Source organism: Miniopterus natalensis, chromosome 6 (genome assembly GCF_054644295.1).
Source record: "Miniopterus natalensis isolate mMinNat1 chromosome 6, mMinNat1.hap1, whole genome shotgun sequence".
NCBI lineage: Eukaryota > Metazoa > Chordata > Mammalia > Chiroptera > Miniopteridae > Miniopterus > Miniopterus natalensis.
The window spans coordinates 64,018,328-64,035,657 of NC_142086.1; the positions used below are offsets into that span (position 1 = coordinate 64,018,328).

Below are 17,330 nucleotides of genomic sequence, written 5' to 3' on the forward strand. Positions count from 1 at the left end.
TGTTCAGTTTTCAGAAACAGTAGCGTCACTGGTTCTAGTAATAGCATCCGACATCTCTCCATTTGATGTAGATGACACTTGTGGTTATGTAGCCTATGGTGACAGCAGTTACATTGTTACCAGAATGACTATATGGATAAATTTTGGTAGTGTTCTTGGTGTTTGCTAGCTCCAAATCTGTTTCCATCAACCCCCACCAAGATTCTAACTACCCAATATCCTTTGAATAAATTGCTTTTTCTGTTTTGGTTTGTCTGAATTTGCGTTAGTTGCTGGACACTAAAGACCCAATTGAAATTTTGTTCTTTAAGAAGCGTTCTCTGTTACTTGCAGCTGAAAGCATCCTAAACGATCCTAGGCTCTATCAGCTATCTATTACCACAGTAATGCCCTCCAACCAACAATTCAGTCGATTAAAACAATTATTTATTCTTGCACATCTGTTCCAGAATCAGCTGATGTAGGCTATGTTCAGATGACCCTGGCTCTAAAATACAGATTGGATCTAGCTCAGCTCCAAGCAGCTCTCATCCTCCTTGGACTACCCAGAGCTTGTCTTCTTATAAAAATGATGGCAGCCAAGAGGACAAGACCAACTGTACAGTTATAATTCAAGCCTTCTGGTGATAGATCCACTAATGTCCCAGTGGTCAAGGTACACGACCAAGTCCACCATCAGTGAAGCAGGGAAACACACTTTCTAGTGAGATGAACTGCAAAGCACATGGCAAAGGACATGAACAGAGAGAAGATGGAAAATTGGAAACAATCATGAAATCTACTGCATCCACCCACGTCTCACCCTTATTCCCAACCCAAAGTGTTAGCTAAGAGCTGGTAATGATGGAATAATAGCTACTGATGTCTTGTCAGATGACATCTTGGACACACTGCCTTCAGGTAAAGAAAGGAATTTTTATTACCTCTGCATGACCAGGTGATGATAGAATCATAAAATGATCGGGCTGCTCGGGATCTTAAAGACCTCTTAGTAAATCCTACTGCTTGGTTAATATGAAAACTAAAGCAACAAAATGTGAATATCTTGGACAAGGTTGTACCCCTAGAAAATGGCAGAAGAACAAATAAACATCAATATATTATAGATATATGTCAATATAATAGAATGAACATCTATGGACTCTCTTTGCTATTTCAACCCCATTTTAATGAGGCAGAAAGTTTTCTGTATTCCTCAAATCATGTATTCCTCTTCCTTCATAACATACGGGGTATAAGATTGGATATGTGTTTGGACTCCTCTGCTCATCCATCCACACTCCACTACTCAAAGCAATGCTGATTTAGGCTTGAAATCTAATAGTTATCAGGACAACTGAGGACCCAGAATGAAGGTGGCAAACTGCTACCAGGTGAGACCTCCGAAGGAATACAATGTATCTGTCCCCTATTTACAAATATTTTGTAAATCACAGCTCTTATAATAAAATCCTTATGTAACAGACATTTTTAAAAAATCTTTACAGATTTTCATAGGACACTCGCAGTAGCAAGAGCTTCTTCTTTCTGTTTCAGACAAGGGTAGTGGTTGTTTCCGAGAACACAGAAACAGAAAGTGAAACTTATCACTTGTTTTTCTGGCAGTTCCCTCATTTTGACTGCAGAAGGCTGCTCATGACAGACCATGACTGCTCTACAGGTCCCAGAGAGGTCCAGTCTGTGCCTGAGATATATGCTGATCCTGATCACCACAGTTCTCCTGCAATGCTTCTGTGTGACTGTGGCATACATGTACTTCACCCACGAGATGAAGCAGGTCAGTACAATGCAGACGGGGGATGGGAGCTGTCAGCACTCTCAGATTAACTGCCTCTCCTTTGCCTCTCTATTCACTCCTCTTTGAAAACTTCATAGTGAAGAAAATGTTTGCTTTCTCTGCCTGTGGACCCTAACTGCTAATGCACATAGTTACTGAGCACTGTGCAAACGTGTAAGTGCAAGGCATTGTGTCAACAAAGTTTTCCGTATTCCTCAAATCATGTATTCCTCTTCCTTCATAACATATGGGGTATAAGATTGGATATGTGTTTGGACTCCTCTGCTCATCCATCCACACTCCACTACTCAAAGCAACGCTGATTTAGCAACTGGTCCCACCAGTCACTGCTGCAGGCAGCAAACTCTTGAGGTTTTTTTTCTGTCTTCAACAGAATACGTATTTCGTATTAGCAGTTGCTACCATTCATTGAGTGCTTTTTGCTAAATGCTTTCTAGATCTTGACTCTAATTCTTAGGTGTCAGAGTAGCTGCACCAGGGCAGGACTCTATGTGCTTTTGCACACACATGGCACATGGATCCCACATATGTGGTGATACCACTAGTGCACGGGAAGAAAACAGAGTCAGAGCTCAGCCCAAAGCCAGGTAAGAATAATATTATTGCTTTATGTTTTTGGATGTGGTTAATTCCAGTGATTTTTCAGTTATTTACAGGACTTGGCACAGACAGAAATGCTCTCTTTACACACTGTTTGCATATCCTCTGGCTTTAGGGCTATAAACCAGACTCTTCCTCCCACCTTTCTTTTCAATGTTTTAAATTATTAGGTAGACATACTTTCAAAAGTTAGCAGGTAGAATAATGCACATATGAATTAAAATCAGAGCCAAGCCTTGGAACACCATTAGGTTTTTCTTTTTCCCTCCAGGACATGGGATGGAGACAGATCTGATCTTTGAAATATGTTTTGGTTTTAGGTTCTCTTGCATTTGTGTGTTGACAATAGTGAGAATATAAAGGACTAGCATTCTGCCTATTCCTTGACCACAGGCATGTAATGGGGAAAGTCAGTAATAAAGTGATTATCAGGTGAACTCACCTTTCACTGCTCATTATAAAATAATTGAAAATAAAACTGCCATTCAATGCCTGTGGATAGTCCAGGTATAAATCCAGGTACATCTGACAGAAAAAAAAAAAACATAAAATAAAACAGTGCCATTTTAATTTGTATATTTCTCAATTATATAAAACATTTGGTACTATGAATGCAAAACCGCTGAAAAGAAACCAACTCAACTTTTTGTCTTCTTTTATATATTTTGACTAATTGTATATTATAAAAAACTGTGAGTTGGAAGGAACTTTGAACACCCCCCATTTTATAGATGAGACTAGAGATCCCTAGAGAAATGATTCAGCCTCTGAAGTTTCTGAATCTCTGAGAACGTTTTATGACAAGGGGACTGTCTATCACTGTGGCATCATAGATGGGGAGGGAAACAAGAGAAAAGAACCCTTCTCCACCAATCTCCATAAATGATCCTTTAGATCCTTTATGCTATTTGTGGATTAGAGAAAATTGTCAGTGCCGCAGAGTGGGTCAGCACTGCCACCTTTGTCTCTGAGCCAGCCGGAAAAGGAGTCCACCCTGCTAAGCTCAGCCCTGTGGAGGATACTGATTGGTCCTGGCCTGGACAATGGACAGCGGAAATCCTCTCCACAGAACTTAGGGCTCCTGGAACAGAGGAGCAGCTCTCAGTGCAAAAGCTTTCTCTCCTTCCAGAGCCACACACTTGAAGAGAGCACTCACATCCTCCTGCCCTCAACACACAGATGTCAGCGAGACAAAAGCCCCAGCCCGAGATGTAGAGATTAAACTCATGTGGTAGAAAGGATGGATGTGAAAAGAAAAGAGGGCAGAGAGGCACATCACATTAGTAATCGTTACTCATTTTTAAAAAACCCACAGCGCGCCCTTTTCCCATCTGTCTAGTTACCCGCATTGGGCAAGGTCCATAGAAGAAACTAACTACCAGATATCATCATGCGAGGAATATGTGAGAATCTGGAGGGTGATGGGGCTTTCTCTCTCGGTTTCTGTTCTCAGAAATCAATAATTATGCATAAAAATGTCTAAAAGAAAAACACCAAAATGTTCACAACTGTGATCTCTAGATGGTAAGGTGCTTTTTTCCTTTTTGTTTTTCTACATTTTATAAATTTTCTGCAATGAATATCATAAAAATATCTATGCTATCCATATATGACTTTCATGCAGATTTAAAGAATGTGACATTTTTACATAGTCTTAAGAGAAAACAACCATACACAAAATTGTCCCCCCCCCCCAGTCTGATCTCAACCCTGCAAACAAGAGAGATCATGCAAAGGGTAGCTAGGAGGTGGGGTTAGGTGGGTCTGGTGGGGTTTTTGTTGGTTGTTTTTGCTTTTGGAAAAATGTTCTTTACCTTTCTATATTTTCTAGGTTGCCTGTGTGTCCTCAGTGTTTCTAGGCTTCATTTGAAGTAACAATAATGTCACATTAGCTTGTCAACCTCCCTCCCATGTATACCCAGGACCTTACTCAATTTTCAAGGTTCTCTCTCCCAAACAGGAAGTTTTTCTGAAAAATGCAGAGGCTATCCAGAGGCACTAACCAGCAGTTGGCCCCTCTCAAACTATACTTCCTTTCACAGCTAACCAGAGTTCCTGATCCCAAGCAGCTCTCAGCTCTGCCTCTCCCTGACCTCGACCCTCACCTCCCATGCTTTACAGCTTCCAACTGCTGTGAAACAAGTTCAAATTGTTCAGTCCCTTCTGTGTCACATCTTTCTGTCTCAAGGAGTCAATAGAAGTTCCTGAGCCTGCATTTTTAGTTTCATCAGACCGGTGCCTGGCCAAAGCACGCCCATGTTGGCTGGGTTGGGATAGTCTCAGGTAAAGTTGTTCTTCCTGAAACTGCCTTCAGGCCTTTCATTTGAAACCAGATCTTCCTCTCTGCTAGGCAAGTTCTCATATTTCTAAACCACATGCAATTGAATTTCTTCTTGGGAAAGGCTTTTCAGTTCCTATGTAAACTGCAAATAATAGATGTCTACAATAGAAGAGTGAAGGGTGGGCAGGGGCAGAGAAATGCTGTCTAATTCCGTTGCCAGTCATATCTCAGCTCAGGTGGCCCCAGCTGTCACCTCTACTACATTGACCAGGAGAATATTTTGCCCTTGTAATTAAATTAAGGAAGAATGAAAACATTTAAAAGTAAATGCATGTTCTTTGCCAGAGTGTGTGGAAGGCATTAATTAACTCAGGTTTATGTTTTTGCACTTGAGGAACCTTGATCAAATGTCCACAGGGCACTTGGCTGAGTACAGTGCCACATGACTCTGGCTTGGGCCTCTCATACACAGTTAAAGTTGTTTTGATTTGGAACGAGCAGGTCATCTTTAAGTGTGAGCCTCCCTTCATGCTTTGGAGTCTCCTAAGTTCAAGTAGCAGAAAGAAAAATGGCCATTTTTGCATTTTTTCCTCCAGAGAAAGGCAGTTAAGTAGATTTGTACAGGGAAATAACATCTCAATAGTTAAAAATAAAAGCAAGAAGTAAAAAACAAAACAAGACCTGTGTGCACTCCCTGAAGTGCTGTTTGGTTAGGGTTGCGTGTGTGAGTGCATGCCAGCGTGTGCTTATGGGCTTGTGTGTTTCCCATCCAGCAGGGACTGTTGACAACAAAGATTATAAATGTTTATTCTCAATCAGGAAGATGTAGCTTCACATGGTGTTTCAAATCTCTGCAGGTAAACAGACCCCTAGCTAGTGTGTATATTTAATGAGGCAGCATTCAGATTTTTAGCGGCAAAGTGATCAAACTTTACCATCCAAGAGAAGTAGAAATCACAGCAATAACTAGAATCCACTCAGACAGCCAAAGCTCAGATCAAGAAACAGAACATGACCTGAACCCCAAATGGTTTGGCTAATTTTTTATTTAGAATCCTTAAATTTAAACAGACTCTACTGCCTAGTTTGTATCTCAGTGGGTTTCCACCTTTAGAATGGGATCCACACTATGTCAGAACTGAGCGAAACCTCAAAGAGCACCAGTGAACCAGCTCAAGTCTCAAACGAAGAACAGACACAGAAGAGAAGTGGAAATTTGCTGAGGGACACACAACTACTTGATGGCTGGAGCAACTGAAGGCATTGTGACTCAGGATGCCTGGCCCACACCTGTGACACTTCCACCATATCCAACTGCTTACTTTTATTCAAAGGACAGAGGACAGCAGGCCTACTTTAATTTCAAGCCATGAGCTTATCCAAGGTGCCAAGACTTCCCTGAATCTTTCATCAGTTTCTGTAGCTTTAACTTCTAAATGAACAGAATCAAAAGCTGTTGTGGATAATATTGTGTTATATGCAATCTTGTCCTAGATGCAGGACAAGTACTCCAAAAGCGGCATCGCCTGCATCTTAAAGGAAGCTAACAGCTCTTGGGACCCCAGTGATGTGGAGAATATGAACGACCCCTGCTGGCAAATGATGTGGCAACTACGCCAGTTTGTTAGGAAGGTAGGTGGGCTATTGGGTGACTTCACCAGCTGGCATAGAAGGTTGGAGGAGAAGGAATATTTAAGATCATCACTTCTAGACTCCTTATTTTGCAAAAGGGGAAACTGAGGCCCAGAGGGTTTAAGTAATTTCCCTTAAATTCATAGAACTAGAAAAAGGTGGAACAGCACCGAGCAGTGGGTCCTGGTCAACTCCTGGTCTAGAATTCATGCCTCTACTCTAAGACAGCCTCCCCACCTGGTCTAACCTTTTTATCTTACATTGTGGGAACTGAGGCACAGACAGCAAATATGCTCAAGGTCAGACAACAATGAAGGATGTATGTGATTTTTTTATTCAGGAGACAAAAGGGGCCAAGAAATGGTGTTTCATATTCTTCCCACATGTTGATCTCAAAGAGGGAAGGAAGAGATATTTGAGAAGTTGAAGGTGATGACATCTCAATTTATAGTTAGTAAATGACAAACTATAGCATTATCTTTTTTTTTTTAATCGTCCCCCGAGGATTTTTTTCTCCATTGCTTTTGAGAGAGAGTGGAAGGGAGAGAGAGAAAGAGAGAGAAACATTGATGTGAGTGAGGCATATCGATTGGTTGCCTCCTGCACCGGCCCTGGCAGGGACCGAGCCTGCAACTGAGATACATGCCTTTGCCCAGAATTGAACCGGGGACCCTTCAGTCTGTGGGCCGATGTTCTAACCACTGAGCCAAACCGGCTAGGGCATAGTATTATCTTTTTATGGAAGTTGCTTAAACAGGATCTCTGGCATAAACATTATGTTAACTGTTTATTTCACAAAATACAATGAAATAATTTTACTTTCAGTCATGTGACATGTCAAATGAAGTTTCTTCTCTCAGGCTCTTCCTTCCTGGTAAGAAAGCATTTGGTAATATTTACCTTCTGCCTACTTAGAAAAGTCAGAGGAGAACACAAATATGAAAATGCTCTGTAAAGGAGGAAGTACCAGGATTGTTTAAATACTCGGGACATTCCCAGTATAAGGAGGAGGAAGTGTTTTGCTGGCATGATCGTGAGCCCATGGTTTGGTGCTCAGGCTGGCTTTTCATAGAATCAGTGTTTTATTGCAGTTACAGATCCTACTTATAAACCTAAACAGTCCTCACTGTAGAGCTCAGATGTCACCCATGATGCTGTTTCTATGAAAAATGAAATTGGACTTCCAGCTGGCAGTGGGCACAGCCACCCAGGAAGTGTGACCTGGGCAGGGCTCCCACTGCATTCATGCTGCACTGAAGCAGCTGTGACTCCATCACCCCGAGTGACAAAGACCAGGAAAGGTCCAGGGTTGGGGGAGGGTCCCGAGGAACCTAGGAATGGGACTCCATAGATCCTGGGGTTAACGGGAGGGCAAACCCACAGGTTTGGGGGCTGGATGCTGGGACTGGGAGTGGGAGTGGGGAGATAAGTAGTGGGGATGGATTTATGTTCTCTTTCCTGTTATTGTCCCTCTTTTTCCCACCCTCATATCCTGCCATTAACTAGATCAGAGAGAAGCTGGGAGAGGACACAGGGGTAGGTAAGAGTGCAAGAAAAAGATTTCCCATTTTTTTTCCTGGCACCATTCATTGAACAGGCTCTTTCCAGTAAACACCCTATACCCATTACACATATTAGCTCCTTTAATTCTCACAACAGCTCTATGAGGAAGAAATCATTATCTTTTTTTTTTTTAAATAGATGAAGTTAAAGTTTACATCAGTTAAGTGACGTGAGAAAAGTTTCCCAGAGCTGATCAGTGACAGATTTGAATCCAGGCCACCTGGTCGTACTGTAGCCATTCCTGTGGGTTGCCTCCCACACTAGGAATTACCCTTCTCTCCTGCCGCTCTTCTTCCTTCCAGTGCCCACTGAACACACTGTACGCGGGAAACGTATTTATATGTTTTACGTTGACTGGTAATAGAGCGTGGGATTAAAAACTACCCCAAACAATGTGTGAACTACAGGCATTCCCCCGATTGCCTGGGGACAGGGCCTGGGCCAGATAGGTGTGGCCCTAAGGAAGGGAGTTTCTGTTCGATGCAAAATAAACAGGAGCTGCAGAAAACGAGGGGGGGGGGAGGGGGGAGGGGGGGGCAGTGAGAGGCAATACCCTGCCAGGGGCTGACGGCATGGAATGGAGGGGAATTTAGAAGCTGTGAATGAGCCAAGACAAGGTCTGTTTAGTTAACAGAAAGGCTCAGTTTTTATTCTTTCTGTTTTTTTCTACTGGTTAGTAGAAAGAGGAGATGCTAGATTTTTAGTAAAGATATGAGAACTTGGTAAAATATCTTTATGTTAAGAATGTTTCAACCACATTCTCAGAAATGAGAGAATGACATGGTGTGGCCATGTTTGTGTATGTCTGGGGCATTGAGAGAAAGGAAGCGCGCCTCACATATGGGTCTGTCCAGTAATTTAAAGCCCTGGACTCTATTACACAGAGCACTTACACACACACCACAGAAGAAATGAGGTGACATATCTGCCACATCCATCAGCCACAAGGAGGTCTGGGGAGGATTAGTCTGGCCTCACGTGGCCCATAGCTCCTTCCTTCTATGCTGCTCCAGGAGTGGACCTTCAAAGACTTTATCCAGAAACAGAACTTTCCCACACAGGGGACCATTCTGTGATCACCGCCTGGGGGTGGCTGCTTCAGTGTTCACCCCAACTTCCGAGGTTGATCTCTTACATAGAAACTTCCTGTTAGACATCAGCAAAAAGGGCCATAGACATTCCATAGTCCGTTTAAAATTTTTAGGAAAATTAACAAGCTTTATTCAATACTGTTTGCAGATAAGTTTGAGAACCTATGAGGAAACCATTTCTCCAGATCCAGGTATATTTTTTTGTTTTTTTGTTATTTTAACTTTCTAGTCTCCACTTCATGGCAGGGTGAAGGACTCCCCATCCCCTTTCTTTCTGCTCCTTCACACATCTTGCCTCTGACCTGTGGCTCAGAGTTTCAAGCTACTTGATTCTGTTTCCCTTTTTGCATTGGTCGCTAGAAAGCTAAGAACCAAATCTGTGGCCCGACCTTTTTTCAGTTGAGTCTTATTTTTCTAACATAGATTTTCCTTTCACCTCAATTTTGTTATTTATTTTTTTACCTTCTAATGTTTGTAAATAAGCCATCTAAATCCTTTCTAGAGGATGGCTGAAAGTAAGGTAAATCAGGGTCCCTGAGTTACCTGTCTCCTCTGCCTCTGACCACCACAGGCTCTATCCTTTCTTTATGCAGAAACCCCTCTCTCCATCATCCCTTTCCCAACAAGCCTTATACCCACCCACAATTTTCATCCTATGGTCCCCATGCCAGAGCATCTTCCTGTTTATTACCAGCAGCCTGCTCTTGACCCACGCCCCCTTCAGTGCCGTTGCCGAGGCTGGCTTCTTTGGTCTTCCATCTGGCTTCTTTTGTGTCTGGCCTTTGCCGTAACTGGCCCCGTCTCCTCCTCCATCCTCACCACCTAACTGTCAGAACTTCCTTGGCCACCCTCCTACATAAGTTCCCCCACATCCTGTTATTTCTATCACACATACTTTGTTCATTTCCTTTCGTTTTTATATATTTTTATCTGTGTGCTGTCTGATTCCTTAGTAGGCCAGAGATCCACAAAGACAGAAAACATGTCTGTTTCTCCCTATACCTAGCACCTAAACCTGTGCCTCAAACCTAGTTGATCCCCCACCCTTTCCTATACCATCTTCAGTGCGTGTGTGTGTGTGTGTATTTTGATTGACATGAAAGTCACATAACAAACAATTAACCATTTAAAGAGCACAATTCAGTGGTAGTGAGTGCATTTACAATGTTGTGCCAACACACCACAACACTTAGAAGGTTCCTGATCCAGATTTTTTTTTAATTGAATAAATACATAAATAAAATTACTGAATTAAATTAACTACTTTTTTGCATTTGGCTCACTATAGCCCCATTTTCCCATACTAATGGCCATGCAGGCTTGAGTACATATACTGGAGCCTTACAGTCTTGGGGCACACAACCTGGCAGAGAAGACAAGACCTGTCCCGGGTCCAAGCATCTGATCATTTCCCCACCTCTTCTGATGAGGCAGGCTGGTGCCTCAGTCCACAGTCCACAGTAGATGCATGTACTATGTTCAGTGTTGGAAGAAAAATGTTCTTTTATACTCATCCCAATAAGGTGCAGAAATCATGTACTTCTCAGAATACCAAGATGTATCCATGACACTGAAATATACATATTTGCAAGTTTCATTCCTGGGAGCCAGTTGGAAATAGTAATATTTTTAAAAACCAATGTAAGGGCACTTGGGAAGTTTGAACTGATTTTTTAAAAGAGTAGTTTGTTGAATCTGTATTTTTTTTTTTTTATAATATATCTTTATTGATTTCAGAGAGAGGAAAGGAGAGGGAGAGAGAGATAGAAACATCAATGATGAGAGAGTCATTGATCAAGCCCGCAACCAGGCATGTGCCCTGACCGGGAATTGAACCCCGATCGCCTGGATCCCAGGTCGACGCTCAACCGCTGAGCCATGCCCAGCTGGGCAGAATCTGTATTTTTTAACACTGCTCCAAAGTACTTGGATGGTGGTCAGTAAGTTATTTGTTTGTTATGATGTAGTGAATTGGTGACTTATATGCCCCTGTGCTGATTCTCGTGATCAGTATGTCAGTTCATGTTCCTTTTGGGAGGTGGTGGGGAATGACTTGGATGCCGGCTTGTAGCATCTATGGACAATTGTTATCACTGCCTACTCCTTTAGAATCACTAGTAGCTAGCAGAGAGGAAAAAACAGAGATTATGAAATTGGTATCATTCTATATATAACTGAAAATGGGAATTTGCCAATACCTGGTTATCGGTGCACTTTAAATGACTTAGCAAGATTACTGAAGGTTCAGTTTTTGTTTGTTTGTTTGGATCTTTTGGGAAAAGGCTATATTCTCCCTAGTTGCTACTGAGATGCTGATAAATTATAACCCGAGTTACTGCTTATTCTTCCCATCTAAAGTACTTTTTAAATTAAACATAAATTGAAGTAGACTGATTATTGTACTAAAATGTAGGCTGCTTTTATGAAAATCCACATGGTCAACATTGGAAGCCCAGTGCGCTCACAGTGCCCGATTGACAACAGCTGTGAATAGCAATGTCTCTGAGAGGCAGTTGGACAAGTGCTGATCATTTTTTCCCTTCTGTTTTAGAAAAGCAACAAAGCGGTCCTCCACTAGTAGCAGGAAAGGGGCTTCAGAGAGTAGCAGCTCACATAACCGGGACCACTCGGAGCGCATCCACATTCCCAGTTCCAAGTAAGAGAAACACCAAATATACGGTTTAAAGGAGGGCAATGGAGGAATTTCGTCCAAATAATTTATTCTTTTAACTTGTACCTGAAATGTGTATATAGCGATCTACAAAATGCTCAGCACTAATCAGGCCTCAGACTGACTCTTTTCAGAAGCAAGGTTCTGAGACAAATAGCTCAGTCACTGCCTTGGCATGATGGGCCTCGGGAAAATGATAAAGTGGTGGGAGAACTTTGAGTTTCCCATGCCCCCAGTTTTGCTTTTTTTCCTTCTTTAAAGTAATTTCTTTTACTCACTTTTATCAAATCTTCCTCCTCAAAGTTCTGAATCAGTCATTTACTTTCACCATGAGTTACTGAGCATTCTTGTGACCTTTACATTAGGCTGAACCACAGAAAGTGACGAATATTGGACCATTTTTAACTCACAGATGTGTCAGTTTCACATGGGTCAAACCCAATTTTTAACTGTAGAGCAGGTGCCCAGAGTGCTGTAGTTAAGTGCATGGGTCTTCTAGTCTAAATACCCATGCTGGGATCCCAGCTCCTCTTTACCTGGACACACGTTTTGAGTAAATTGCTTAACCAAATCAAGTTTCAGTTTCTTATACAAAATAGAGATCATCTTTATGCAAAGTAGAGATAATCTTTAACTCATAAAACGGTAAAGATTAACACATGCAAAATGCCTGGTGTACTGTAAGTACTCACTAAGTAGTCACTTTTATTGTTGTGAAAGGTTCTGTCCCAAGTTAAAGAAATTTTAGGAAGTTAATGGATGAAAGCATTATTGGGGTATTTTGAGTGTTTGTTTCCTGTTTGGGTTTGTTCTAGGCAGTTGCCTTCGTCATATTCCTGAGCTCATGTTTTATAAGTGATTAACATGTTATGCTTATGAGTGAGATTATAATATTACTATTCGCTACTCATCAACCAACATGGTAGTTATTTTAAACTCTTGAAAAACTAAATTTTATTTAAATCATGGAGATGAGCCCAAAGTTTAAAGGACTGTCGTATTTTGTAGAACCCTTTTTAAATTCAGTCTCTGGGACTTAAAGATCAAGGATCTGAAGATCTTTAAATCTGGGATCTCATTGCCAAACCTGAGCTCTGTCTTATTGTGGACTAGAGATGCCTTCTGTTTGGATGGCGCCTTTGACTGCTGAAAAGACCAAGGAGGGAATCCAAACAGATCCAAAGGAACTGCAAGAAGTTCTGAGTTCTAGGCTTAAGGAACTAGATATGTTCCCTTTGGTTTCCCTACATGCTGTTCATATGAGTTCACCAGCACAGGACAGGGATTCAGGACAGGAGTTCTGCCCAGGAGTAAAGATTGCCATCTGAGTGAACCATCCCCTGTGCTACCATTCAGAGATAAGTGTGGCAGATGTGGCATAATACAGAAAAATACAGACAAAATACAGAAAAATAAGGCCCTCCCAACAGGTCCCAATAATGCAGAAGCCTTCAGATTTCTCTATGTACAGAATTTAGAATCCTTGTAAGATGAGAGGAGTAAGAAGATTTATGTTTGAAATAACTTATGTATTGAAATCCTTTGCAATACCAACCAAAAAATAGGCTAGCAACAGCTGTTGGAAACACCTTGCTTTGCTACAAACTCCCTTTTGTTAACTTTCTTTCTCTCTAACCTTCCTCCAGACTCCAAGAATGAAAACATTTGGGGCCATAAAATAACCTCCTGGGAGTCATCAAGAAAAGGATATTCATTTTTGAATAATTTGCACCTGAGGAAAGGAGAGTTAGTTATCCATCAAACAGGGTTCTATTATATCTATTCCCAGACATACTTTCGATTTCTGGAACCTGAGGATGTTTCAAAAGTAAAGAACAGAAGGAAAAACAAACAAATGGTGCAATATATTTACAAAGTCACAGCCTATCCTGACCCTATACTGCTGATGAAAAGTGCTAGAAATAGTTGTTGGTCTGAAGATGAACAATATGGACTCTATTCCATCTATCAAGGTGGAGTATTTGAGCTTCAAGAAAATGACAGAATTTTTGTATCTGTAACTAATGTGCAATTGGTTGACATGGACCAACAAGCCAGTTTTTTTGGGGCCTTTTTAATTGGCTAGATGATCTGCAACACATGCTTTTTTAAAATTCTCACCCAAGGATACATTTATTGATTTTTAGAGAGAGGGTGAGAGAGAGAAACATTGATGTGAGTGAGAAACATCAATTGGCTGCCTCCCATACGTGCCCCTGCCAGGGATCAAACCTGAAACCTAGTTCTGTGCCCTGACCGGGAATCGCTGCAACCAACTGAGCCATCCAGCCGGGGCACACATGCTTTATTATTATTTTTTAACTGATTTTTAGAAAGAGAGGAAGGGAGAGAGAGACAGAAACATCGATGACAGAGAAACATCATTTGGTTGTTTCCTTCATGCCCCCTACTGAGGACTGAGCCCCAAACCCAGGCTTGTGCCCTGACCAGGAATCAAACCAGTGACCTCTTGGTGCATGGGTTGAGGCTCAACCATTGAGCAACACTGGCCAGGCAACACATGCTTTTTTAATATATCTGAAAAGGGTCCCAACTTATTACCAAAAAAAAAAAGAAATCGCTAAAAGGTTCTCTCATCCACCGTCTAAGTGTTGTGCTGTGCAGTCAGGAACCTTGGTTCCTGAGTGTCTCCCATCTCGAACAATTTGGTTCTCGACCAAATTGCTCACAGAAAAATGTCTGTTTTCAAACAAACTTCAGCTCTTGATCTGACAACCCATTCATGCTGATACATCAGCATGACAAAAAGTCTCTCAGGCTACAAGCAAAGAAGAGAGTTCGAATCAGTTTACCCCTAAACCTCCAGTTGCTAACATCTCAGGATATTGTGCTGTGAATATTTTTGTTTTGATTTGGCTTTTTGTTTTCTTTTGTTTTTGTTGCTAGTGAAGTAGACAATTAACACAATTTTAAAAATATAAGGAGGCCACCAAGTGTGCTGATGTTGCTAAGAGTGTTAAAGTGCTCACAAAACAATCATCACTGGCAACTGAAGAGATAGAAAAACTGTTGCTGATTTGGATAAAGAAGAGCAGTCAGTCAGTGACAGCATTTCAGAGGCAATGATATGTGAAAAACCAAAGATGCTGCACCCTGATATAAGAAAGGTTAAAACAGGGAATCATTTACAGGTCTGGAGTAGGTTAATCCAATTTACATTATTTCTAATGGGAAAAATGACTCAGTTTTCAAACAGATCACTTCCCGAACAGCCTTCCAGAATGAATTAAGTTCAAGAACTGAGGTTTCACTGTAAGAAGCAACAACCTTCCCGCCATCTGCTCCCCACAAAGCAGCAACCATGCGTGAGCGAATTTCCACCCACGTTGGCCAGGCTGGTGCCCAATCAGCAATGCCTGCTGGGAGTTCTACTGCCTGAAACATAGCATCCAGCCTGAAGACCAGATGCAAGTTACAAGACCACTGGGGTGGGGGAGGAGACAACTCCTTCAACACCTTCTTCAGTGAGAGGCTCTGGCAACCATGAGCCCAGGACAGTGTTTGTAGACCTGGAACCCACAGTCATTGATGAAGTTTGCACTGGTACCTACTGCCAGCTCTTCCAACCTGAGCAGCTCATCACAGGTAAGGAAGATGCTGCCAATAACTATGCCTGCTGGCACTACACCATTGGTAATGAAACCATCAACCTCGTCTTGGACCGAATTCAGAAACTGACCAGAGCACAGGTCTTCAGGGCTTCTTGGTTTTCCAGTTTTGGCATGGGAACTGGTTCTTTGTTCACTTCTCTGCTAATGGAACGTTTCTCTGTTGATTATGGCAAGAAGTCCAAGCTGGAGTTCTCCTTTTATCCAGCCCCCTAGGTTTCCACAGCTGTAGTTGGACCCTACAACTCCATCTTCACCCACGCCGCCCTTGAGCACCCTGATTGTGCCTTCATGGTTGACAATGAGGCCACCTATGACATCCATCACAGAAACCTTGGGATTGAGTGAGCTACCGATACCAGCTTGAATAGGTTGATAGGTAAAATTGTGTTCTCCATCTTTGTTTCCCTCTGAGTTAACAGAGCCCTGAATGTTGATCTGACCAAGTTCCAGCCCAACCTGGTATTCTATCCTCCATCTACTTCCTTCTGGCCACATATGCCCTTGTCATCCCTGTGGAGAAAGTCTACCATGAAGAGCTTACTGTAGCAGAGATCACCAATACATGCTCTTTGAGCCAGCCAACCTGATGCTGAAATGTGACCCTCACCACAGTAAATACACTGTTTGCTGCCTGTTGCACTGTGGGGATGTGGTTCCCACAGATGGCAATGCTGCCACTGCCACCATCAAGACCAAGTGTACCATCAGTGTGTGGACTGGTGCCCCAAAGTTGGCACTAATTACCAGACTTCCATTGTGATACCTGGCGGACACCTGGCCAAAGTACAGTGAGCTGTGTACCTGCTGAGCAACACTACAGCTGTTGCTGAGGTCTGGGCTCCCCTGGACCACAAGTATAATCTGATGTATGCCAAGTGTGCCTTTGTCCACGAGTACATGGGTGAGGGCATGGAGGAAGGAGAGTTTTCTGAGGCCATGGGGACATGGATGCCCTTGAAAAGAATGATGAGAAGGTTGGTGTGGATTCTGCTGAAGGAGAGGGTGAGGAAGGAGGAGGGGAATACTAAAGCTAAAATGTCACACAGTGCTGCTTTTACAGCGAAGCTTACTCTGTTTCAAACATCAAAAAGTTGTGGTCTTATCAGTTAATATGTATGCACCAGCATATACACTTATATACAATTACTGGTCTATGCTTTAAAACACGGCACTTTGTTACAGGTCCAACCTGTTCTCTGATGGGTTTGAGTAAAGTATTCCCTGTCTTAAATGAAAAAAAAAAAAGAAAGAGTAATGATCATAAATAGCATATCACATTGATAGCTTCCAGGCTGCTGTAAGGGACAGCATTTGCCGCATTGGAAGAGAAAGGGGTGCCACTAAACGGTCATGGTCTTGGGAGGCAGCCCTCCGTCAACATATGCAATGTGCAAAAGGAGTTTGCCCTGTGCAGGACTTTGCAGGAGTTGTCTCATACACCTGGATTTGGTGGAAATAAGAAACTTCCTTTAGAAAGAGTATTGTATTGTTTTTTAAAAAACTGAAGTTATGTTCTTGAATGGCTTTTACTATTAAAAGTCAGCCTGCCCCAAATGCTGAAGATATCTTTGATAAAGGCCTCTATAACGAGCAATGAACTGATCAGAAGTCAGGGAATTTGGTTTCATGCGAGGAGGAGAAATGGGAAAGTGGAAATCACAAACTAAGGTAAGTCAGCAAAAAATAGCCAAATGAAGATCCACCCCGCCCACTCCTCCACTGCCAAATATCAATATCTAGTATATATCTGATTAAGGTTGTATTACTCATTTGCCCCTTCCAGAAAAACAGCTATTACTTTCATCATCTAAAATCATGACCTAAAACATTTCACTTGACCATTTAACCTAAGCGGTTGGATAAAAAATTAGTTGTAGTATTTGTCTAACCTCTTATCATTATTATTCCTAAACACAGCATAATGTATACTCTTTGAGTGTATGCTCAAATTTTCATTCAAATGTGTCCTGATCAAATAGGCCTTTTTCAAAAAGGCTCATTGAGATTTAAATTTACAACAGCCTGGGAGGGCGTGGCTCAGCAGTTGAGCATCTACCTAGGA

At 42.0% G+C, this 17,330-nt stretch overlaps 1 protein-coding gene and 1 pseudogene across 1 annotated transcript; both read left to right on the top strand.

Moving 5' to 3' along the window:
* Window positions 1-1,619: 1,619 nt before the first annotated feature.
* TNFSF10 (TNF superfamily member 10) lies at window positions 1,620-13,977 on the top strand. The gene is made up of 5 exons (XM_016208241.2): window positions 1,620-1,777; window positions 6,174-6,311; window positions 9,114-9,156; window positions 11,517-11,621; window positions 13,283-13,977. The coding sequence occupies exons 1-5, from the start codon at window positions 1,646-1,648 to the stop codon at window positions 13,720-13,722; spliced, it is 858 nt and encodes a 285-aa protein (XP_016063727.1). The 5' UTR covers window positions 1,620-1,645; the 3' UTR covers window positions 13,723-13,977.
* An 882-nt stretch (window positions 13,978-14,859) lies between these two features.
* LOC107533521 (tubulin alpha-1A chain-like) lies at window positions 14,860-16,595 on the top strand (annotated as a pseudogene).
* Window positions 16,596-17,330: the final 735 nt, after the last annotated feature.